The sequence below is a fragment of the Anomaloglossus baeobatrachus genome, chromosome 2, assembly GCF_048569485.1.
Source record: "Anomaloglossus baeobatrachus isolate aAnoBae1 chromosome 2, aAnoBae1.hap1, whole genome shotgun sequence".
In the NCBI taxonomy this organism is placed as follows: domain Eukaryota; kingdom Metazoa; phylum Chordata; class Amphibia; order Anura; family Aromobatidae; genus Anomaloglossus; species Anomaloglossus baeobatrachus.
The window spans coordinates 428785924-428812465 of record NC_134354.1 but is presented as its reverse complement, the minus strand read 5'-3'; the positions used below and the strand labels follow the sequence as shown (position 1 = coordinate 428812465).

General features: G+C 46.9%; 1 protein-coding gene across 1 annotated transcript in view; it reads right to left on the bottom strand.

The window, feature by feature from the left end:
* Window positions 1-26542, bottom strand: part of MED13 (mediator complex subunit 13) — a 196762-nt gene that overhangs the window by 131470 nt on the left and 38750 nt on the right. Inside the window, exons 4-5 of the mRNA XM_075336235.1 lie at window positions 330-475; window positions 38-235 (exon numbers count right to left, since the gene is read on the bottom strand). Of these exons, the coding sequence (XP_075192350.1) occupies window positions 38-235; window positions 330-475 (344 nt within the window). The remainder of the gene's footprint in view (window positions 1-37; window positions 236-329; window positions 476-26542) is intronic.

Here is a 26542-nt window from a genome sequence, read left to right as displayed (position 1 = left end):
CACAGCTTACAGAAAAGGAGAAATGGTCAATACTCACCAACTAACACCTCCACGGCGGCGAGTGAATCGTCCTCCCAGTCCATTTCCTCCTGCTTTTCCTCTGGGCACTCCTTTACACTGGATGAAATGGGATAGAACTGTTTCCATTCCCCTATTAATTTCTTGGTAGAAGAATCGGACATCTTGAATGATTGCCCCGTGAGGGTTCCATTTAAGCCAAATGGGCTCAAGATAACTGGTAAAGGTAACAGATTTTACAATATATAAATATATCAAGAAATAAAAATACAGAATAGCTATCAATCAATCCACACTCCACAGCACCTTACCTTGAAATGGGCTACTTGACTGCTGGCTAGGTTGAGGTGCTCCCTCGCTGAGGAGGTACACGGGCTGGTGCTGGTTAATTTCTACGCTTGTGCAAACATTGCTGTCCCCATGAAGAAAGAAGGTGAAGGAGCAGGACAAATGCTCACTGAAATCAAAATGGAGATTTGTTTTTTTGTCACTGAATTCTCTATGTAAACACACTGAAATATATGCAAGAAGAATTAGATTAAAAACTAAAAAGCTGTGTGTGCATCAGATTTCTGAAACCTCATTGCTTTTGCTACAAAGCGCCATAAGTACAAGCAAACAATGCTACAAAGCGCCACATGTACAAGCAAACAATGCTACAAAGCTCCATAAGTACAAGCAAACAATGCTACAAAGCGCCACATGTACAGGCAAACAATGCTACAAAGCGCCATAAGTACAAGCAAACAATGCTACAAAGCACCACATGTACAAGCAAACAATGCTACAAAACAATGCTACCAAAGCGCCACAAGTACAAACAAACAACGCTACAAAGCGCCACAAGTACAAACAACGCTACAAAGCGCCACATGTACAAGCAAACAACGCTACAAAGCGCCACTAGTACAAGCAAACAATGCTATAAAGAGTCACATGTACAAGCAAACAACGCTACAAAAGCGCCACATGTACAAGCAAACAATGCTACAAAGCACCACATGTACAAGCAAACAATGCTACAAAGCGCCACAAGTACAAGCAAACAATGCTATAAAGCGCCATAAGTACAAGCAAATAACGCTACAAAGCGCCACAAGTACATAGCAAACAACGCTACAAAGCGCCACAAGTACAAGCAAACAACGCTACAAAGCGCCACAAGTACAAGCAAACAACGCTACAAAGCATCACAAGAAGCAAACAATGCTACAAAGCGCCACTAGTACAATTCAAACAACGCTATAAAGAAGTCACATGTACAAGCAAACAACGCTACAAAGCGCCACATGTACAAGCAAACAATGCTATAAAGCGCCATAAGTACAAAGCAAATAACGCTACAAAGCGCCACATGTACACATACGGTAGGCCCTTTGGGGATTGGACAATTTTTTTTTTAGTTTTGGATTTTCCTTTTGTTTTCACTAAGAGCCGTAAAAGTGCACCCAGCCCCTGGCAGCTATACTGGCATCCCACAATAACTTTGTGGGGAGTGCAGGAGATGCGCAATGGGAGCTGGTGCACATGGGCACCAGTAATTGTGCCATTTACATACCGTCAGAAACGGCATTTAAATAGTTAAAACGGTAGACACAGAGTCTAGCTCTGATTGCTGCTGTTACAGGCAGACGCGCGCACAGGCTTCTAGACAGTGAACAATTGCAGGCCCTGGTCCTGAGTCCGCTCAATACAAGTACACTCCGACATCCTAAATACGACAGATCATCAATTGAAAATTACAGTTAACCCAGTGGAATAATTTAACTCCCATCACCCCTGGGTGATTTTCCGTTTTTCATTATTATTTTTTTCTCCCCCTTCCTCCGAGAGCTGTAACTTTTTTTTTCCCGTCAATCTTGCCACATGAGGGCTTGTTTTTTGCGGGACGAGTTGTACTTTTAAATGAAACCATGAGTTTTACCATATTGCGCACTGGAAAAAAAGCAAAGAAAATTCCAAGTGCGGAAAAATTGCAAAAAAAAAGTGTGATCGCACAATTGTTTTAGGTATTTTATTCACCGTGTTCACTATATGATAAAACTGATGTTGGTGTGATGCCTGAGGTCAGTGCGAGTTTGTAGACACCAAACATGTATAGGTTTATTGTTATCTAAGGGGTTAAAAATTCAGAAGTTTGTCCAAAAAGAGTGGCGCACTTTCTGCACCTTTTTCACGACCCGTAGCGTTCTAATTTTTCGGGCTATGGGGCTCAGTGACTGCTTATTTTCTTGTTGCGTCTCAAACTCATGCTTTTAATGGGACCGTTATTGCTACGTTTTGACCGCCTGTTAGTGCATTTTGCGCAAAATTTTTTGACAACCAAAAAAACATAATTTTGGCATTTGGAATTTTTATGCCACTACAGTGTTTACCAATCAGATTAAGAGATTTTAGATTTTGATAGATCAGGTATTTCTGAACAAGGTAATACCAAATGTGCGTTTGCTATTTTTTTTAACCCTATAAGTTTCCATGGGTCAAATGGGGGGTTATTTGAACTTTTATTTATTTTATTTTCTTTACTAGTTCCCCTAGGGGACTATAAGGCCCTGTGCCCACGGCAGCTTGCACCTGCGGATTTTCTGGATTTTCTAGATAAATCCGCAGGTTTCAGCATGTACAGACACTCCCCATGTTATCCTATGGGACATGGAGAGTGTGTGTGTTCATGCTGCGGTATGTGCGGCTGCGGAATATGCTGCGGATGTCCCGCTAGCCGCATGTAACTGCATGTCAATTATTCCCGCGGAAATACCTGTAGAAATCCCGGCTCTCTACTATGGAGATAGAGGCCGGGACTTCCACAAGTAAGCTGCATGAATGTCCGCAGGTTTGCCGCAGCTACCGTATTTCGCTGGATTCTGGGGAACTGCTGAGGGAAACCCTGCGGATATATTCGTGGGTACAGAGTCCCGTGGGCACATAGCCTAAGGATCAGCAGTCTGGTCGCTGATTCATTTATGTTGATCACAGCAGCATCGTTCTGATCAGGAGAAATGCTGTGTTCTGTTAGAGCCGCTGCTCTACCGGCTGTAACAGGAAGTATGTCATGATAGTGACATGAGTCATCACATGACCAGTTCTCTACCATGGCAACCATTGGCTCCCCGTGATTGCATCACGGGGCCTCCAATGGTGGCGGGGAAAGGCAATTTACTCGCAACGGTCATTTAAATCACGCTGTCACATTTCGAAAGCGCGATCTAAGGGGTTACCAAGCGTGGGTGAATCGCAGCTCCACCCACACCTGATAGCTGCTCATGTCTGCTGTTCAAATCAACAGACATGTGCAGGGATCGTCGCCAACTCACCGCAGCAGCAGGTGGTGGTCACCCCTCCATGATTGGGAACGCCCTAATACATTCTCCGGTCGTGGAGGGATTTTAACCACCACTCTGTTCTAAATATCTTATTGGAACCAGATCAACGCAACAGAAATTCAGCACCATTATCTTCTGGAGTGCTCCTGAGGAAGTCAAACTGATACACACAATTAGAGCTGCATCTACACTGAAAGATAATAATGAATTGAGTGTTCTTAAAATGGCTTATTTCATGACAATCATGCAATTTAATCAGGCTGCCGAACACCTGATGAACAAGCCAAATGCTCGCTCATCGGGTGAAATGATCTTATGCGCAGTCATCAGGACTCGCACTGCTGAGACCATGGCAGCCTATGTGCATTGAGCAGCCTATTACAGATCACTCAGTACTCATTGTTTACTTTGGTCTGCCTGTGTATACAGGCTATTAAATGGACGCTGAGTTCGGTAAAGGTTTATCATGCTGCAGGTCAGCTCGCGTGAACAGGCCCTTGCTGTACTTTACTGCTGTAGTCACACCTGCCACATCACAGTTTCCTATATCTTTCAATGAAATGCTCATCAAAAAGTGGCTTGGTTTCAGTTTTTACATTAAATATTTAAAAATAAAAAAATAAATAAATCCTGACACCTTGTGGTGTTCACTCTGGCCACTTAACATGATAAACGGCTGATAATACCTGCTGTACACAGAGCACTATTCAGCCACCATCTAATATCAAAAATAGCCTCCCATTGAATTAGGGCTGCTTTTTTGCAGCTTTTATTCTGCAGGAAAAAAAAAAAAACTTTCTTTAGTAAATAAGCAGCTTGTAAAAAGCAGGTTTTGCTGTGTTATGTGCTGCAAATGACAGATTTTCGAGGGGTGGGGGTGGGGGGACTTTAAGAACCACTTTTCTCCACATAATTAGGAAAGAAAAATGGGGGTGCGTCTTAGGCTACTTTCACACATCCGGTATTTGCTCTGCGGCACAATACGGCGCTCTGCACAAAAACCGCAACCGTTTTTTTTGCCGCCGGTTGCGGGTTTTTTTTTGCATACACTTACATTAGTGCCGTATTGTGCCGCATGGGCTTGCGTTCGGTCCGGTTTTTGCCTCATGCAGCAGATTTAGCCGATGCCGCGGTCGGATGGAACGTTGCCTGGAACGTTTTTTGCTCCGGCAAAAAAAAACACATCGCGCCTCATCCGGCCGCTGCGGCGCATTTTTCAATGCATGCCTATGGACACCGGATGCGGCGCGATGTGGAAAAAAAACGCATCCGGCCGCCGCATGCGGTTTCTTCCACTGCGCATGCTCAGTAGCATGCCGCAATCGGAAAAAAACGGACGGGCCGCATGTAAAAACTTATGCAAAGGATGCGGTGTTTTCGCCGCATCCATTGCACAGGTTTCACAGCCGGATTGAGCCGCACTGCTCAAACCGGATGTGTGAAAGTAGCCTTATAGTAGTAAGAATGTACCCGGCTCACTGTGGGGGAAGGTGGGTCACAGTAGACAAGAGCAGGGTCGCTGTTGCAGGAAATCGGTGGCAGGAGAAGTGAATATTCATTACCCAAATAAAGGGAAATGAATATTCACTACTCCCCACATCCATAATCCCACCCTCCTATAAGTGCTGGCCTCAGTAAAAGTAAAACTGTTCATTGTCATTTACGATCACTGACCCTGGTCAAGAGAGGTGGGTGGGATTATGGGCATAGGGAGCAGTGAATATTCATTTCCCTTTAGTGGGGAAAGGAATATTCACTGCTCCTGAGGTAGCGACCCTGCTCCTGCCTTGAGCACGCCTGCGAGTTGGTGGCAAATGACCATGTCGTCATACACTGCCCATCACTTACATACAAAAGTCAGTTGCCGGCATCAGAAAAGGAAGCCGCGTCGGGGGAGCGGATGGAAGGGGACTAGAATGGTTTCATTATTTCTAAGTGTACGGCCTAACAGGGGGCATATATACCAGGATGGGCCCATGATAGCAGACATATATACCACAATGGTACATCTATACCAGGAAGGGGAACACATACACCAGGATGGAGGACATATACACTTGGAAGGGGCTCAGGATGGGGAATATTACAAACCCCCATAACAGTATCGGCAGCAGATCTCTTATAACAGTACGTCGTGACATTTTTTGCTTCAGTTTTTTTCCCTATAAACCCAAGGTGCGTCTTATGGTCCAAAAAAATATAATGGTATGCCTACATTGTTCTACAGTGCATGTATGAGAAAGTTAGTTTCATTCATTAACCAAAAAGGCAGCAGAAATGCTCGCTTGTGTTTTCCACGCTCCTATTGCTTGGCGTGGCGGGGGTGTGCGCCAAAAACGCTGAAAGCATTGATAGGCTGCCGTTCTCAGAAAAGCAGCAGTTTTCCAATTCAATCAGGAAAACAAAAAGCAATGGTGTGCATGAGATTTCTGAGATAGCTTTTAGCTGAAGAAACACGCAATATGTGAACATAGCCTTCCATCTATGCACCATGCATTCGTCATTCACAACAGGCTATTGACAGCTCATCTCCTCGTCCTCCTTTGCACAGGTTACAGAGCATGCATAGCACTTTCCCATAGAATTCGATGGACATCTCCTGCCCACAGCTCCCAATGATCCACAAGGTAGCTCTAAAGCACCTCTCGGAATGAAGTTCAGACGAGATGACCGTTCACATACATGGCATTCTTTATTAAAAAGAAAATAAAAAAAAAAAGTGGTTTTAGGAAGGCCAAGGTCATAAAGGGGGGCACAAGAACAAGAACCTACCTGGTGTGTTCCAGGGTAAGCGGCCACTAATGAACGTTACGCCGTGTACATGGTCACTAATTCCCATCATTGTATACAAACCGCAGCTTCTTATAGCTAATTACAGCAATTCTGCATTAACCTAGGTCATTACAGATTGCAGTTAACCAGCGATTCTCCAGGGAATCAATAGCGTATATATGCTGCAAATGCGTACTAAAACCCCACAAAAAGCAGCGGAATGAGACAATAAAACGTTTAGAAAACACCACTTAAAAGCTGTGCATTGTGACAGCACTCAACTACGCTCGTCATGTAAAACATTACTTATTACAGCATCGAAACAAGAAAACACCACGGCTGCCAGCCGAAGCTGGAGAGCTACCAAGGACAAGAAAAACAAACAGGAGCTTTTCTGCTCCATACCCTACATCCACGACACTGCCGAAGAAAGACACCATGCTACCAGAAGCCAGATCAGCCTCTTGGGCTATGTGCACACACCGCCTTTTTGATGTGATTTGGGTGCAGTTGTCACAAAACTGCATGCCTACCCTTTAAACGAGCCTTGCCACATGACAAACCAGAAACTGAATTTGCATACACGTGTTGCAGGGTGTTACCCCCTCATCAGTGCAAACCAGAATTAAAATGGCTAGGTGAGAGGTCTCTGACAGGGGGAACTAAGGGGAAAGGATAAGCCGACAAAAGAAGATTTATAGACCATGCAATGCTCCTCTGGGACTTTAAAGATGCAATTCGCCTCATCAGAAGATAGAGGACTTGATTTCTGGATGTAGCAATCTAGTGCACACAGTATGGTTTTTATATGCGTTTAATGCAGTTCTGTCACAAAACTGCATGCAAACTCTTATGCCAGCAAAGTCAATGAAAATCCTGAAGTTTTGTGCACATTTTTTTTCCTTGCAGATTTGATGCCGATATCTGCAGCATGTCAACTCTTTCAGGGTTTTTGCAGCGTTTTTTCCACCCCAAAAATCTTAGAAAACAATTGCAAAAAAAAAAGAAGAAGAGGAGAAAAATGTGTTTTTTTTCTGCCAAGAGATGCAGATTTGGTGCAGAAATTTCAGCAACCAAATACTCAGTGTGCGGACATAGCCTAAAACTCAATATAGACCCTTTAACAAGCCTTGGCACTCTTCGGAGCAAGAACCCTTCCCCCTTAGGCTATGTGCCCACGCTGCGGAAAATGCGCGGATTTTGCCGCGGATTTCTCGCGGAAAAGCCGCGGATTTTCCGAAAACCTGCAGCAGCGGCACTTCCCAGCCATTTCTAGGGCATTTTGGAAATGCTGTGCCCATGCTGCGGATTTGCCGGAAAAAAATCTGCAACGTGTCAATTATTGTTGCGGATTTTGGCTTCAGAATTGGGAAAAAAAAAAATCCGCGGCAATTCCACGGCAAATCCGCACCTTTGAAAAGGTGCGGATTTGCCGGGAAAGTCGCAGATTTTCATGCAGAAAAATCCGCAGCAACATTCTACCGTGGACACATAGCCTAAGGCTTTGTCCGCACGTTGCGTTTTTTCTTGTCTTTTGGTTGTTTTAAGCTGCACTGTCATTGCCTGCATGCTTTTGCTTCCCCTGCAAAGTCTATGAGAAATCAGAAATTTCATGCACACGTTGCTTTTTTTTTTAGGCGTTTTGTTTGATAAATATTTGTCAAAAACTTTGCCTAAAAAAAAAAAAAAAAAACACACGTCACTTTTTCCGTTTTGGTAACGTTTTGTCACCCATTGAAATGAATGAGGTGTGTCAAAACGCAACCAAAAGTTTAGCTGTATTTGTCAACAAAATGCAGGTCATCAACTTTTCTTCATTCTCTCTGTTTCTGTCTCTCCGCTTCATACTCACCGATCACCGATGCGGCTGTCACACTGCTCTCCGCGGCCTCTCCTGCTTCTGAAAGTGCCGGCCGCTCATTAGGCTCATTTCAAATTCATTGCACCCGCTCATTAGGCTCATTTCATATTCACTGCTTCCCCCGCCCACCGGTGCCTATGACTGGTTGCAGTCAGACACCCACACTGAGTGACAGCTGTCTGACTACCACCAGTCAGCCGCCGTTGGGCGGGTCTGTCGTACAGTAAAATAATAATTATAAAAAACAAAACAGCGTGCAGTCGCCCTCAATTTTGATACCCAGCCAAGATAAAGCCTTACAGTTGGGGGCTGGTATTCTCAGGCTGGGAGACCCACTTTATTCGGAGCCCCCAGCCTAAAATTATCAGCCAGCAGCCGCCCGGAGTTGCCACATCCATTAAATGTGACAGCCCTGGGACTTTACTGAGCTCATCACGATTGCCCTGGTGCAGTGGCAATCAGGGAAATAAGAAGTTAATGGCAGCCCATAGCTGACACTAAGTCCTAGCTAAGTGATGGCAGGCGTCTATGAGACACCCCGTCATCACTAATCTAAATGAAAGTAAATAAACACGAACACCGAAAATTCCTTTATTTAAAAAGACAAAAAAGCCACCCTCTTTCATCACTTTATTAACCCCGCCAAAAACCCCTCCAGGTCCGACGTAATTCACACGAGATCCCACGAAGCTTCCAGCACTGCTACTCACAGCAAGCGCCATAGAACAAGACTGCCCGCTGTCAGCTACACACAGCAACTGAAGGGAGTCACGCTATCAACGGTGACGTCACTCAGGTTAGCCGCAGCCACAACTGGAGTCCTCCACCCGTGACAGCAAATCACCCGAGTGACTGAAGTGAGCCGTGCAATCAGTGGTGCCGTCAATCAGGTGATTTCCGGTCAGAGCTGGAGTCCTTCACCTGTGACCGCAATTCAGGCCACGACATAGACACAGAGCCGCGCACTAAGAATGAACTCTTGTGAACCTCTGATGTCACAATGGAGGGATCCGGACTACTGCCCGAGTTCATTCTCATTGCGTGGCTTTGTCTGTCTGCCATCAGCGGGAAGTCATGCTCTATGATGATCGCTGTGACATGACAGGGATGCAGGAGAGCTAAATTGCCGTGGGACCTCGTGTGGATTACTTCAGACCTGAAGGGTGTGTTAGAGTTAATAAAGTGGTGAAAGAGGGTGGGGGTGTTTATTTACGTTCACCAGATTAGTGATGTGGGCGGGGTCTCAGATGACTGACATCACTAATCTAGGACTTAGTGGTTGCCATTAACTCATTATTCCGATTGCCACCACACCAGGGCAACGGGAAGAAGTGAGTGTGGAATCACCTCTAATTTTCATAACAAGCCAAGGTACAGCTGAGGGTTGCAGCCTGCAGATGGTGCTGTTCCTGTGCTGGAGATGAAAAAAATGGGGGGGACCCCATATTTTTTTTATATTTTTTTCCCAAAAAAACAAAAAAAAAAACAAACAAACAGCTGTCCAAGCTAGCTATTGCTCTATCAAGCTATTCTGTTATTTCTTTCTATATATTCTATTTTTTTTCCTATCATATTTTCTCCTTTAAAAAATGCATGCATTTTCACGTTTTTTTGTTGTTGTTCTTGTCAAATGCAGTGTTTACAGTTGTCAAGTCTGCCAGAGGGTCCATTTTTTTTGTCAAATCAAGAACGCAACGTGCGGACATAGCCTTAGACCTGGAGCCAGGGGCCCCTTACCTAGGTAGAAGAAATCTCCTGCATTGCACTGGTGAGATGCAACACCCCAAAACACTTGTCTGAAGTGGAGTTTGTGGTTTAGCATCTTATCCTAAATCATGTAACAATGTTTTTTAAAGTGTCGAAATTGACTTTTAGGATTGCTACATCCAATAGGTGGTGTCAGAGATCAATTCTCCTTCCTTCCGAAGAGGCTACTTGTATAGGTTTATAAAAAGATAATAATGTTAGAGAGGCAGAGTCTCTCAGAAGCAAAAATACTCGGAGGTTCACCAATCTGTGAACTGCACCTAAAATTGTGGAACAATTTCAGAAAAATATTCCTCAAGGTAAAATAGAAAAGACTTGATATTATGTTCTGTAGATGGAGGGATATATTCAAAGATTCAGAGATTCTGGAGAAATCAAAGTGCACAAGGAACAAAGAAAAAAAGGTCAATATTGGATGATTGTGATCTAGGAGCCCTCAAGTGGCAATACACTAAAATCAGACATGATTCAGTCATACGAATCACTGTATGGGCTTGGAATACTTCCAGAAATCACTGTCACCGAGTACAGTTTGTCGTGCAATCCAAGTCAAATCTCTTATGAAAAGAAGAAGCCATACATTAACCCAATCCAGAAATGCTGCGGTCCTGTTTGGGCCAAAGCTTATTTAAAACAGACTGAGCCAAAATGGAAAAGTGGTGTATGATCGAATGAATCAAAATGTTAAATTATTTATTTGTGGACTGGAGAGGAGAGGGACCATCCAGCTTGTTATCCTAAGGCTTCATGCTCACGATGAGCTTTTATCACGTTTTCAACGCAGCGTTTTACAGTACAAGCAAAGTGCATGGGATTAATAGAAATCTCATATCCTCTAGGCTTTTTTTTACGCTGCGTAAACTGAACTGCGGTGCGTTTTTCCAATCTGTGGAATGTTTCAAAAACAGAGCACTTTAATTTAAAAGGATGACACCAAACCGAGACAATAAAAGCAGTGTCAAAAACGATCAAGGACTGTTGGGCAGCTAGAATCCTAGAGACAACAATGGGACAACATTCCTCTCCCAAAACTCCAGAACTGGTTTCCTCACGTCCCAGATGTTCTCAGACTGTTGTGAAAAGAAGGAGATTACACAATGGTAGACACGGCCCTGTCCCAAATGTTATGAGATCTGTTCCTGCCATCAATATCTAAATGAAAGTTTTCAAATGAAATAGAAAAATGTCCGTCACCTTCTGATCTGTGTTCTTTGTATCGCTGCATTCTTGTTTTCATACACACATTGATTCATTACATAACACTATTATGACTATTACCAAACTGACGCCCGCTGAAGAGTACCCGTTTACCGGATTATCATCATGCACACATGCATAAGCAAGACATGTAACAATGGATCTGCAGGCAGCAGGGTGTACTTTGTTCATTTTATCTTGTAATTGTTGCTGTGACGAGAAGATTAAAGGTCACAGCAGGGAAGTGTTTATTTTTTTGTACACCCACGTACCTGGATGGGAAACCAGTACATGCCTGATGAGCTAGAGAGGACACGGGAAAGGCACAGAAATGCATGACAAAATAGAAGAAAAGTCTGCTGTGTCACCTGCCAATCTTAAAAGGTGCCTCATCTTATGAAATGGACAACTGCAAAGTGTTTGCAAAAAGCAATTTCACTCTTCATAAAATCCTCTCTTCTCATGTACAGAGGAATCTTTAATACTATAGTACACCGCTGGATAGCTAGGGATCCATTCATGTCCAAGATGACCGGTCTCCTAGGCCAGGAATTTGCTATATAGTGTGTAAGTGCTCCTCTGAGGCTGCAGAGATATAGGTGCCTCTGCTAGCAGCATCCGAGAGCCATGCCAAGGGCCAGAACTGTCAATTATCAGGGGCGCCCCTGCAGGACGGAGGTTAAGGCAACCCTTTTAACAATGTTTGCACATTTGACTCCCAACTAATGAAGCGATGGGAAGGGATGAGTACCAGGGCCTAACATCTATAGTACAATGCCTGCTGAAGATCACTATTCCCTGCCGCAGTGTTCAAAGCAAAGCAGAGAAATCACACGCTGGTTTGCTCTGCATACACGGACACAGATCTGTATTATGGAGCACGGTATAGCAGAGCACTGTATATTATGGAGCACTGTATATCATGGGGCACGGTATAGCAGAGCACTGTATATCATGGGGCACGGTATAGCAGAGCGCTGTATATCATGGGGCACGGTATAGCAGAGCGCTGTATATCATGGGGCACTGTATATCATGGGGCACGGTATAGCAGAGCACTGTATATCATGGGGCACGGTATAGCAGAGCGCTGTATATCATGGGGCACGGTATAGCAGAGCGCTGTATATCATGGGGCACTGTATATCATGGGGCACGGTATAGCGGAGCACTGTATATCATGGGGCAAGGTATTGCGGAGCACAGTGTATCATGGGGCCCGTTATATCATGGGGCCCATATATATGCATGTATCTATATTTCTGCATTTTTGTACTTTCACTGTGGTTTAGGCAGGTATTTGCTTCTGTACACTTTAGCTGCACCTTTTATCTCAGAGTGTGCACTGTGTACTTATTTACATATTGACCTTTCTTTGATCATATTATTTATTACTGAGCGTTCAAACATTCACCCTTTTCATTCATGCCATACTACTTTGATATTTACTACTCATTCCTGCTTTACAGTGCTGTAGATCTATCAGTGTGCTGCTGCTTTTTAGTGCTTGCTATACTGTGGTGGTATGCCTGTTGTGTGTGGCTGGGATACGTTGTTTGTAGTTCTCCTGCTCGATTTACTCTGCATTTGACTACTTTGGTCAGCACATGTGCAGTACTTCTCTGACTTTTGTAGTTTTTCACTATATCATTGGACGCATGCTCAGATCACACTGAGACTCAGCGCTTGATTGCTCAGGGCTTTCTGCTTTCTACTTCCTGGACGTCGCAGCATGCCACATGGACACCGGTATCTAATGTTTTTAATTGATTTAGGTATATATACTTGTACTTTTTGACTCATACTCACCTCATTCTCTCCTGATGAAGCTCACTTGATGAGCGACACGCGTTGGGTGTGGGGGGTTCACCAGACTTCTGATTGCTATCTTGCTCACTTAGGCTCTTAACAGTGATGTACTTCTTTTATGGTGGGTTATTTCATGTGTGCAATTATCCAGCCTTGCCATTATATATGTATGTTTTTGCATCTCTTGAATGGACTCATTGATATGTCCTATGGCTATTTTGTCCTTTGCTGGTTAATATTTTGCATCATTGTATAGCACCACAGCTTATCATTGTTTTTCTTGTCCGGTGTTTTTTGCCTTTTAAATGTTTTTATTGGGGTATGTTTTCAATAAAAGATTTCTGGTTATTTATATATTGATTGTCATGCATTATATATTGAGCTGAGTGCCAATGCCTTTTCCTCTCTAGTACCCGTTATATCATGAGGCACCATGCAGCTGTCCTCAGTGACACTTTAGACATATCAGGATCACTTTGCAGTCCCCAATAAAATGGCTCTGCACTGTGATCCTAAATTTCATCCTCCCTTATCCTTCCAGAAACACCCAGACGGTGAAAGGAGAGGTGACATCACACAGGAGAGCAGATTCTGCCCACTTTACTGCAGCTGTAATCCAGGCTAGTTTTCACTTTGTTTTCAGCAGCGGCTTTCCCTAGTGTTTAAAAGTGGAACATAAACTCTTAAAATATTTTTTTCATATTTTGCTGCATTAAAAACAAAATGATAACTTTTAAAGAAGCAATTAAAACATTAATAATTTATATTTTTTCAGTTATTTAAAAAAATAACAAAAACAATTGCTGGCACTTTCCCTTTAAGCACAAGGCTGCTTAGTCTCAGATAAGCAGCACTCCAGCATTATTGTTAGTTATTTTCAGTGCTGGAGTGGTGCTTTTAATCTAAGGTCCCTGCCCCTGGTCTGATCTGACATTTCCACCTTTTATCAGCCCTGCTCTAGTCTCACTGCACCACCTTGTGCCTCTAACGTCTGACTGGGCAAAAGTTGGGCAGTAGTCAGAAGTTACATCACAAGCGCTCAATGGAAGTCTATAAGAGCCAGAACGAGGCTCCCATAGACTTGTATTGAAGAGTGACCTCCAGCGCACTCCAGGAAACTCTGGAGCAACCGCTGGAGTGGTGCTTTAAGCATATTATCAGGCCATTTACATGACAGATTGCACACAGACCAATGTAACTCAATGGCACCATGCTGACGAAAGCAGGCTTTACACGCTACAATATCGCTAGCAATATCGAGCGTGTAAGCACCCGCCCCCGTCGTGTGTGAGATATCGTGTGATCGCTGCTGCAGCGAACATTATCGCTACGGTAGCGTCACACGCACTTACCTGGTCGTAGTCGTCGCTGTGACTGCCGAACAATCCCTCCCTCAAGGGGGAGGAACGTTCGGCATCACAGTGACGTCACCAAGCGGCTGGCCAATCAAATCAGAGGGGGTGGAGATGAGCGGGACGTAACATCCCGCCCACCTCCTTCCTTTCGCATTGCGGCCGGCAGCAGGTAAGCGGTGTCACACACAGCGATGTGTGCTGCTGCAGGAGCGACGAACCACATCGATAATCAACCCTTACCGATTTTTGGTTTTGGGACGACCTCTCCATGGTGAACGATTTTCACCATTTTTGAGGTCGCTTAAGGTCGCTGGTAAGTGTCACACGCTGCGATACCGTTAATGACGCCGGATGTGCGTCGCTAACAACGTGACCCCAACGATAAAACATTAACGATATCGTAGCGTGTAAAGCCCCCTGAAAGGTTCTCACACAAATGGTGTCCTATTTGAGAAAAAGTCTCAGCATGCACTAATCAGATCTAAATTGTGTGGATAGGTGCAGGAGAATTTATGGACCCTGCATTTGCCTTCCATAGATAATTGCACATCTCCAATCTGTACATTATATGCTCTTCTGAGACGCACACCAACGTTATTGAACGGTTCAGATAAGCTTTTCCACATGGGTGGATGGAGAATAAAATCTGAGGATGCATTTGCTTCAGTATTTTGGAAAGACTCAATTTTTCAAGAATATGACTGCAAAAAAAAAAAAAAATGGATCTCATAAGGCTCATCCATAAAGTGAGGGATTTTTACTCATACATTGCCATTACTCACATAGGAGACTGGCCTTGGAAATGATTTGTAACCAGCTATGTATATATACAGAAAGAACATCTGAAATCGGCTTTAGCAATGAACAGTGTTTAAAGCAAAAACGGAGCCAAACTTCCACGTTTGAGGAGTTTTGGAGACTTTCCGCTCAAATTTCTAATCCAAAAACACCCTGGAAAGCTGTGCACATAGGGAATGTGAAAGTCCAGCAATACAGCTACATGGCCAGTCCGTTCCACCATTACTGAGATTAGACTGCAGATCTGAAGCCTCAGTCACTCCAGCTCTATTCCTTGCCCAGCGCCGCCTCCTCCAGCTGCAGGTCATCAGTCAAGCAAGAGGCGGTTGTGATGGGAAAGGAATAGAGCTGGAGTGACAGAGGCTTCAGATCTATAGCCTTGTGTAACAATTCAAACACTGATTTACTAAAAATGTAGGAACGGACTGGCCATGTAAAGGTAGTGCCGGACTTGTCTTTGAAAGAGCTACATGTGCATATGAATAGTTTGGGGGGGTAATGAGACCCTGCTGACAAGACTATTGATCTTTTTAACCAGTTCAACAATTTTGAAAAGACATACAACAACAACAAAGAATCTTATGGAGTGCCTAAATTAGGTGGACGCACCTCTATTGCCTAGGATTCAGGCTACGTTATGCCATGTGTAAATCTGCCAGTTACTGAATGGCAGTGGTGATAATCATTGCGGCCAGAGGCCAGGGCTAAGATGCCATATCTCAGGCACAATAACACACAAGTGACAGACAGGCGGTGGAAGCCACGCTGCCATTAGAGAGGGCAGCACCACAAGCCGGCAGATTGTGACGACATTAATAATTCTACAGCTCTAAATTACCTGCAAAATGTCACCCCGTAACACAACCTGTAATTACGCCCCGCATGCAAGCTCACATATTACTAATGGCATATAACAAACGCAGCAGCTATGAGCACCAGAGGTCTGCCAGTTACCCTACCTGAACTACAGACACAACCCCCGGATGATTATTTACACACCGGCATTTAATTCGGTTTCCTTCTACAAACAAACCTAATGCCGAGTCAGATCAGTTACACTATGCTTCCTTATTGTGCCAGTCACGTATGAAAACCAGATGATGAACACCATTGTAGTCAACAGGGCTTTCTGGTGTTTGCAACCATTATGTACTAAGCCATCCTCCCCCTAACTTCTTTAAATGAAATGGGTGCGAGTCTAAAGCCCCCCATATACATTACATGGCTGCTGGCTGAACATTGCCTGGCTGATAACCATTTCATCCGTCTCTGATACACAAGAGTGCACGTTTTAAAAGGGCACTAATGTTCTTAATGAGAAAGCCACCGACAGCCATGTCTGCCAGCAGCTTTTCCTAGGGAGAGCAGAGTGACCAGCAGTATGTAATAAGACCTGTCCGATCTACATCTCCCAGCAATTAGTCAGTTGGTGCCTTCATACATATAGGGGCATCAGCCAACATCAGTCTAATGCCTGCTTTACACGAGTCAATCTATCGAGCGATAGCACGAGCGATCGCACCCGCCCCCGTCGTTTTTGCGTCACGGGCAAATCACTGCCCGTGGTGCACAAACTCGTTTAACCCCCATCACACGCACTTACCTTCCGCACGACCTCGCTGTGGGCGACGAACATCCACTTCCTGAAGTGGGAGGGACGTTCGGCGTCACAGCGACGTCACACATCGGTCGGCCAATAGAAGTGTAGGGGCGGAGATGAGCGGGACGTAAACATCCCGCCCACCTCCTTCTTCCTTCCGCATTGCCGGAGGGAGCCGCGGGACGCAGGTACGCTGAGTTCATCGCTCCCGGGGTGTCACACAGAGCGATGTGTGCTGCCCTGGGTACAATGAACGACCGGCGCCATTTTAAATAAACAATATTTTGAAACTGAGCGACGAGTACACGACTCACGATTTGTGAGCAATACTGCGTCGCTCAGAGGTGTTACACGAGACGACGTCATGAATGATGCCAGATGTGTGTCACGAAAACCGTGACCCCGACGACATATCGCACGATAGCTCGTCTCGTGTAAAGCACCCTTTAGGCGCACTAGGCGTTTTTTTTTACAGCGTTTTTGTTCAGAAAACTGCATGACTTTGCTTCACCAGCAAAGTCTATAAGTTTTCATTTTTGCTGTCTGCACACAGCGGGTTGTTTTTTTGCTGCGTTTTTGTGGTCCCAAAAAAAAACGCAGCATGTTAATAAGGCTGATAACCTGGATAACTGATCTTGTCTGATCAGTGATCAGACAAGAGTCTGCACAGAGGAGTCTAGTTTTTATTTTTCTTCTACTGATGCATCAGCTGATTGTGTAAACTGCTTTTCTTTGTCGCTCCATTGGGAGACCCAGACAATTGGGTGTATAGCTATGCCTCCGGAGGCCGCACAAAGTATTACACTAAAAGTGTAAAGCCCCTCCCCTTCTGCCTATACACCCCCCGTGCTCCCACGGGCTCCTCAGTTTTTTTGCTTTGTGCGAAGGAGGCAGACATGCACGCACAGCTCCACAGATTAGTCAGCAGCAGCTGCTGACTATGTCAGATGGAAGAAAAGTGGACCCATATAGGGCCCCCAGCATGCTCCCTTCTCACCCCACTCTTGTCGGCGGTGTTGTTAAGGTTGAGGTATCCATTGCGGGTACGGAGGCTGGAGCCCACATGCTGTTTTCCTTCCCCATCCCCCTTAGGGCTCTGGGTGAAGTGGGATCCCATCGGTCTCCAGGCACTGAGACCGTGCTTCATCCACAACTCCTGAGGAGCCTGCTGGATAGGAGCCGGGTATCGTTCAGGGACATGGCCCTGCTACTTTAAGGTACTCTGTGTCCCCGTGGGGACCGCGCACAGCAACACTCCAGCATTGCTGGGTGTGCCAGTGCACCGGGGACCACGGCGCTGACCGCGTTTGTGCCATTATACACTGCAGCGTCGCTGAGTGTGTTTGTGTATGGGGACTACCGCGCTGACCGCCGCTGCCATTGTTTTTACTGAGGCGCGGCTGGGACTGTTAGTGCGCCGGGGACTCTGCGCCGGCCGCGCTTATACGGCGGCCGCGCTTATAACTCGAGTCCCCGGCTTTTGGGCCAAGTCTCTTTTTCTTCCCGCCCTCAGCCCTGCCAGTCAGGGGAAAGGCGGGACGCTGTACAGCACGGCAGCACTGAGGGCTGGAGCATGCTTTGCATACTCCACCCCCCTCACTGTGCACAGTGAGGCACCAGCTCCCGCACTTTCTGGGTCACGCCCACGGCTCCCTCCTCTCCTCAGGACGCCGGCAGCCATTCCTGTCAGCTCCTAGGACGCTGCAGAGGGGAGACAAACTCTGGGGGACCCAGGCAGGGCTTCTGGTGGCCACACAACCGCTTTAAGCGGGCGGTAAGCAGCACCTGAGGTGCTGACCCCACTTGTGCAGAAGTGTGATTATAGTTTATATGTTTACAGGCTATACTTTACACTGTATGGTGCACAGTTGATTTCTGGTTATATACCCTGTTGTGTTGCTCAGAGGAGACAACAATATGGCGCCCACAAGAAGCAAGGGTGCCAAAACACAGGCTTACTATGCTGCCTGCGCCGCATGTACAAAGCCTCTGCTAAGGGGGGCCCAGGGGGAACAACCAGCTAACACTGTCCAGGTGACAGGGACGGAGTTTGCAGTTTTTACTGACAGACTTTCTGAGACTATGGCTAAAATACTAGAAGCTTTGCAGTCCAGACCGGTATCTCAGACCATGGGCACTGTGGAATCACTGCCCCCTAGTTCCCCTCAGTTGGAACAACAATGTTCCCCCGGGGTGTCTCATAGATCCCAGGGTGAGGTCTCTGACACGGACCGCAGTCCCAGACCGCCTAAGCGAGCTCGCTTGGAAATCCCCTCGACCTCGTCACATTGTTCAGGGTCTCAGAGAGATGACTCTCTGTATGATGAAGCGGAGGTAGCTGATCAGGATTCTGATCCTGAGGCCGCTCTCAACCTTGATACCCCTGATGGGGACGCCATAGTGAATGATCTTATTGCGTCCATAAATAAGATGCTGGATATTTCTCCCTCAGCTCCTCCAGCAGAGGAGTCACCTTCTCAGCAGGAGAAGTTCCGTTTCAGGTTCCCCAAGCGTACAGCGAGTATGTTTCTGGATCACTCCGACTTCAGAGAGGCAGTCCAGAAACACAGAGTTTGTCCAGATAAGCGTTTTTCCAAGCGCCTTCAGGATACACGTTATCCCTTCCCCCCTGACGTGGTCAAGGGCTGGACTCAGTGTCCTAAGGTGGATCCTCCAATCTCCAGACTGGCGGCTAGATCCATAGTTGCAGTTGAAGATGGGGCTTCACTCAAGGATGCCACTGCTAGACAGATGGAGCTCTGGTTGAAATCCATCTATGAGGCTATCGGCGCGTCTTTCGCTCCAGCATTCGCAGCAGTATGGGCACTCCAAGCTATCTCAGCGGGTCAAGCCCAAATTGACGCACTCACACGTACGTCTGCGCCGCAAGTGGCTTCCATAACCTCTCAAACGTCGGCATTTGCGTCCTACGCTATTAATGCTATCCTGGACTCTGCGAGCCGTACGGCGGTTGCAGCCGACAATTCGGTGGCATTACGCAGGGCCTTGTGGCTACGGGAACCGCCGGAGGTGCCGCTACCAAGGCGGCTTCCTCATGACATACGGCAGCCTCACACCGCATCCTCGGTCGGTGGCAGGCTCTCCCTCTTCTGCGACACCTGGCTGCCACAGGTAAAAGACCGATGGGTGAGAGACATTCTATCTCACGGTTACAGGATAGAGTTCAGCTCTCGTCCTCTGACTCGATTCTTCAGAACATCTCCGCCTCCCGAGCGAGCGAGAAGAGTTCCTCTTCAGCAACAGGGTCACGGTTTTTACTCCAACCTGTTTGTGGTTCCAAAGAATGACGGGTCTTTCCGTCCTGTCCTGGACCTACAACTGCTCAACAAACACGTAAAGACGAGGCGGTTCCGGATGGAATCCCTCCGCTCCGTCATCGCCTCAATGTCCCAAGGAGATTTCCTTGCATTGATCGATATCAAAGATGCTTATCTTCACGTTCCGATTGCTCCAGAGCATCAGCGCTTCCTGCGCTTCGCCATAGGAGACGAACACCTCCAGTTCGTGGCACTGCCGTTCGGCCTGGCGACAGCCCCCCGGGTTTTCACCAAGGTCATGGCTACAGTAGTCGCGGTCCTCCACTGCCAGGGTCACTCGGTGATCCCTTACTTAGACGATCTGCTGGTCGAGGCTCCCAAGAGGCATGCCAGCACAGCCTCAACGCTACTCTGGAGACTCTCCAGAGTTTCGGGTGGATCATCAATTTTCCAAAGTCAAATCTGACACCGGCCCAATCGCTGACATATCTTGGCATGGAGTTTCATACCCTCTCAGCGATAGTGAAGCTGCCGCTGAACAAGCAGCGTTCACTACAGACGGGGGTGCAATCTCTCCTTCAAGGTCAGTCACACCCCTTGAGGCGCCTCATGCACTTCCTGGGGAAGATGGTGGCAGCAATGGAGGCAGTCCCTTGCGCGCAGTTTCACCTGCGTCCTCTTCAATGGGACATCCTACGCAAATGGGACAGGAAACAGACGTCCCTCGACAGGAACGTCTCCCTCTATCAGGCAACCAAAGCTTCCCTTCGGTGGTGGCTTCTTCCCACTTCATTATCGAGGGGGAATTCCTTCCTACCCCCATCCTGGGCGGTGGTCACGACGGACGCGAGTCTGTCAGGGTGGGGAGCAGTTTTTCTCCACCACAGGGCTCAGGGTACGTGGACTCAGCAAGAGTCCTCGCTTCAGATCAATGTCCTGGAGATCAGGGCAGTGTATCTGGCCCTAAAAGCGTTCCAGCAGTGGCTGGAAGGCAAGCAGATCCGAATTCAGTCGGACAACTCCACAGCGGTGGCATACATCAACCACCAAGGCGGGACACGCAGTCGGCAAGCCTTCCAGGAAGTCCGGCGGATTCTACTGTGGGTGGAAGCCACAGCCTCCACCATATCCGCAGTTCACATCCCAGGCGTAGAAAACTGGGGAGCAGACTTTCTCAGTCGCCAGGGCATGGACGCAGGGGAATGGTCCCTTCACCAGGACGTGTTTCAGGAGATATGTTGCCGCTGGGGCATGCCGGACGTCGACCTAATGGCGTCCCGGCACAACAACAAGGTACCGACGTTCATGGCACGGTCTCAAGATCCCAGAGCTATGGCGGCAGACGCCTTAGTTCAGGATTGGTCGCAGTTTCAGCTCCCTTATGTGTTTCCTCCGTTGGCACTGTTGCCCAGTGTTACGCAAGATCAGGGCCGACTGCCGCCGCGTCATCCTCGTCGCTCCAGACTGGCCGAGGAGGTCGTGGTACCCGGATCTGTGGCATCTCACGGTCGGCCAACCGTGGGCACTACCAGACCGACCAGACTTGCTGTCTCAAGGGCCGTTTTTCCATCTGAATTCTGCGGCCCTCAACCTGACTGTGTGGCCATTGAGTCCTGGATCCTAGCGTCTTCAGGATTAACTCAAGAGGTCATTGCCACTATGAGACAGGCTAGGAAACCAACGTCCGCCAAGATCTACCACAGGACGTGGAAAATTTTCCTGTCGTGGTGCTCTAATCAGGGTTTTTCTCCCTGGCCATTTGCCTTGCCCCCTTTTCTGTCCCTCCTTCAATCTGGACTGGAAAAGGGTTTGTCGCTCGGCTCCCTTAAGGGACAAGTCTCAGCGCTCTCTGTGTTTTTCCAGAAGCGCCTAGCCAGACTTCCACAGGTACGCACGTTCCTGCAGGGGGTTGTCACATCGTTCCTCCTTACAAGCGGCCGTTAGAACCCTGGGATCTGAACAGGGTGCTGATGGTTCTTCAGAAACCACCATTCGAGCCTATGAGGGATATTTCTCTCTCACGCCTTTCGCAGAAAGTGGTTTTCCTAGTAGCAGTCACTTCACTTCGGAGAGTGTCTGAGCTAGCAGCGTTGTCGTGCAAAGCCCCTTTCCTGGTGTCTCACCAGGACAAGGTGGTTCTGCGTCCGGTTCCGGAATTTCTCCCTAAGGTGGTATCCCCCTTTCATCTCAATCAGGATATCTCCTTACCCTCTTTTTGTCCTCATCCAGTTCACCAATGTGAAAAGGATTTGCACTTGTTAGATCTGGTGAGAGCACTCAGACTCTACATTTCTCGTACGGCGCCCCTGCGCCGCTCGGATGCACTCTTTGTCCTTGTCGCTGGCCAGCGTAAAAGGGTCACAGACTTCCAAATCAACCCTGGCTCGGTGGATCAAGGAACCAATTCTCGAAGCTTACCGTTCTGCTGGGCTTCCGGTTCCCTCAGGGCTGAAGGCCCATTCTACCAGAGCCGTGGGTGCGTCCTGGGCTTTGAGGCACCAGGCTACGGCTCAGCAGGTGTGTCAGGCGGCTACCTGGTCGAGCCTGCACAGTTTCACGAAACACTATCAGGTGCATACCTATGCTTCGGCGGATGCCAGCATAGGTAGACGAGTCCTTCAGGCGGCGGTTGCCCACCTGTAGGAAGGGGCCGTTTTACGGCTCTATTACGAGGTATTATTTTACCCACCCAGGGACTGCTTTTGGACGTCCCAATTGTCTGGGTCTCCCAATGGAGCGACAAAGAAGAAGGGAATTTTGTTTACTTACCGTAAATTCCTTTTCTTCTAGCTCCAATTGGGAGACCCAGCACCCGCCCCTGTTTTTTTGTGTACACATGTTGTTCATGTTGAATGGTTTCAGTTCTCCGATATTCCTTCGGATTGAATTTACTTTAAACCAGTTTATAATTTTTTCCTCCTTCTTGCTTTTGCACCAAAACTGAGGAGCCCGTGGGAGCACGGGGGGTGTATAGGCAGAAGGGGAGGGGCTTTACACTTTTAGTGTAATACTTTGTGCGGCCTCCGGAGGCATAGCCTATACACCCAATTGTCTGGGTCTCCCAATTGGAGCTAGAAGAAAAGGAATTTACGGTAAGTAAACAAAATTCCCTTCTTATACAATCAGCTGCTGTGTCACGTGATTCAGGTAAATGAACCTGACACATCATCTGATCGCTTTGCTTTCCAGCAAACCGATCAGATGATATTGGATCCGGATTGGACATCGCGGGACCCTCAACCCAGGATTACTGCGGGGGGGGGTTCTTTAGTTCAATAAAGATGGAGTCACTAATTGTGTTGTGTTTTATTTCTAATAAAAAAAATGTGTTTTTTTTTTTAATCTTTACTAGAAATTCATGGTGGCCATGTCTAATATTGGCGTGACACCATGAATTTCAGGCTTAGGGCCAGCTGATAATATACAGCTAGCCCTAACCCCTTATTACCCAGCGAGCCACCCGGCACCAGGGCTACTGGAAGAGTTGGATACAGCGCCAGAAGATGGCGCTTCTCAAAGCGCCATTTTCTGGGGCGGCTGCGGACTGCAATTCGCAGCGAGGGTGCCCAGAAAGCTTGGGCACCATGCGTTGCAGATTCCAATCCCCAGCTGCCTAGTTGTACCTGGCTGGACACAAAAATTGGCGAAGCCAAAGACAGTTTGTTTGTTTTTTTTAGTTCCCAGGAGCGTACAAATAGCCAGCTGGGGGTTGGGGGCAGCTGTACCTGCCTGCTGTACCTGGCTAGCATACAAAAATATGGCGAAGCCCACGTCTTTTTTTTTTTTTTTTTAAACGTTTTACGCTTTTGGGCAAAAAACTCCTGCATACAGTCCTGGATGGAGGATGCTGAGCCTTGTAGTTCTGCAGCTGCCGTCTGCTCTCCTGCATACAGTAGTGGATGGAGTATGCTGAGACTTGTAATTCTGCAGCTGCTGTCTGCTCTCCTGTATACACACTAGTGGAGAACAGATTGAAGAAGGAAATTACATCAGATTTTTTTTTTCTTCACCAATCTTTAATGGCATTGTTCACTGATAAAAAAAACCCCCACATAACGCAGTTAAAAATAAACGCAGTAAAACGTAGCCAAAAACGCATGCGTTTTTGCTGCGGATGTGTTTTTAGCAGCCAGAAACGCAGCGTTTTTGATGCCATAAAAAATGGTTAGGTGCGCACATACCCTAATGTGGATTCTTACAGAGTTGAAGTCTGAAGATGTAAGCCGTTGTGCACATTACCCATCATAGTGGCACAACTCCTAAGCCAAATTTAGAAGCAGAATTACAATGACTGAAATTCAAGGGAGAACGATGCAAAATAGGAGATAAAGTTCTGCGGATAAGACTATGCACGGTGTATCTTTGGAATCTGCATTCTTTTTGCAGTATTCAAACTGAAAACTTGCTATGAATCCTATAGATCTAAATGTGACCTGAGAATTATACATAAAGATTTCACCAAGAGACCGTATGGTGTCTGTTACAGTGTGTGAAAGTACCCCACTGATGGGTGCACCACCTGCTATAGCATCTGTTGTAGTGTGGGAACGTAACTCACCACTGAGTTCAACACAGATATGGATTCTGTGGCAGTGTGAGAACGTACCCCTTGACTGTGCACCACCTGCTACGGTGTCTGCTGCAGTGTGAGAACATACCCCACTGATGGGTGCACCACCTGCTACGGCGTCAGTTGCAGTGTGAGAACATACCCCACTGATGGGTGCACCACCTGCTATGGTGTCTGTTGCAGTGTGGTAACATACCCCACTTCTAATCTCACCACTGTTAGGCTATGTGCCCACATTGCATTCTGTCCCTGCAGAAATTTCTGCAGCAATTTGAACAGCACATGTGCGCTTCAAATCGCTGCAGAAAGAGTCGGTAACAAGCCGATTCCATGCGCTCTGGATGCAGCCCCTTCCATAGACAGAGTGAGGGCTGCATTCAAAGCTCATGAAAGAAGTGACATGTTGCTTTTTAGAACGCAGCGCTTCAGCAGTAGCCGAAACGCAGCGTTCTAATACGCCACGTGGGCATGGATTAGGCACCATCTTCATAGATTGTGCTGGGGACGCAGCGTAACTGCATGAAAATACGCTACGTGGGTACAGAGCCTTATGGTGCGATTTACAACATTTCAAAAAACAGAAATGCCACAAGTAAAAAAACTAAAAACAGTAGAAAGTGCGGCATACTTATCAGAAGCCATACTGACCACTATCCACTAATCTATTAATGTGTGAAAAAGGGATTCTTAGAATGTAATAGCATAAGAGGGTTTTGGTTTGTTTTCTAATTTACCCATCATTGCAGCCTAATGGCTCATACAACTGAGCGTATTATGTCATGTTCACATTGCGCGTTTTTTTAGTATGGTTTTTGCCTTGGATTTATACAAATCCATGCTAATAAAACTCTGCCTTCACAGTCCCCGCAGAGTGTATGAGATTGCAGAAAACACACACACACACACACACACACACACACACACACACACTTTTTCCTGACTGTTTTGTCAACCACCTTGGTTTTTGCGCATGTTTTGAAAGAATGAGCATATCAATTTCTTTGCCAAACCGAAGGCAAAAAACCATGGAAAAACTGCAGGTTATTTCCTGGCAAAAGATGAGGTTTTGCTACAGAAAAAAAAAACCCTGACCAAAAACTCTGTGTGTGTGAACATAGCCTAAGGGGTACTTTGCATACTACGACATGGTAAGCCGATGGTAGCGATGCCGAGCACGATAGTCCCCGCCCCCGTCGCAGCTGCGATATCTTGTGATTGCTGCCGTAGCGAAAATTATTGCTACGGCAGCTTCACACGCACTTACCTGCCCTGCGACGTCGCTCTAGCTGGCAACCCGCCTCCTTCCTAAGGGGGCGGGTCGTGCGGCGTCACACGGCCAATAGAAGCGGAGGGGCGAAGATGAGCGGGATGTAAACATCCCGCCCAGCTCCTTCTTTACGCATAGCCGGCGTGAGCCGCGGGACGCAGGTAAGGAGATGTTCCTCGATCCTGTGGCTTCTCACACAGCGATGTGTGCTGCTGCAGGAACTAGGAACAACATCGTACCTGTCGCTGCCGCGACATTATGGAAATGACCGACACTACACCGATGATACGATTCCGACGCTTTTGCGCTCGTAAATTGTATCAAAAACGATTTACACACTCCGATGTCGACAGCGAGGACGGATGTGCGTCACTTTCGATTTGACTCCTCCGACATCGCAGCTGCGATGTCGTAGTGTGCAAAGTACCCCTTCGTGCTCCTTCAGACGCCCAATCTGTACCTGCAATGTGCGGAGTACTCCCGACTGACGGAGGACAGCCTCATACCTCATGATGCCTTCACAACACTACTCTGGCTAGCTTCATGTATATCTATGAGGCCACCATGCACTGGTCAGACCGCCGTGACCTGTCTGTGCAGTGCAGCCTGAGATGGGACCGCTGTGCATGGATGTCTGAAGAAGCCCATATACAGACACATGCTCTCTGCGTAATAATCAGACAGCACAGACCAGTGTAATTCAACAGGGCTGTTCAGATGACCGTTTTTTCATACAGGCCGAGCATCCATGTGTGGGGAGGAAAAAAAAAAACCAAAACAATCAATGAGTTTTCTGACCATTTTTCATGCGCTTGCCTGACCCCAGCCTAACTGTGGAATAAACGCATAACTGACCTGCAAATCCCAAATACATCAATGCAAAATGCCAATTACATCCAGCAAACAATGCCGGATCCTTACAGTCAA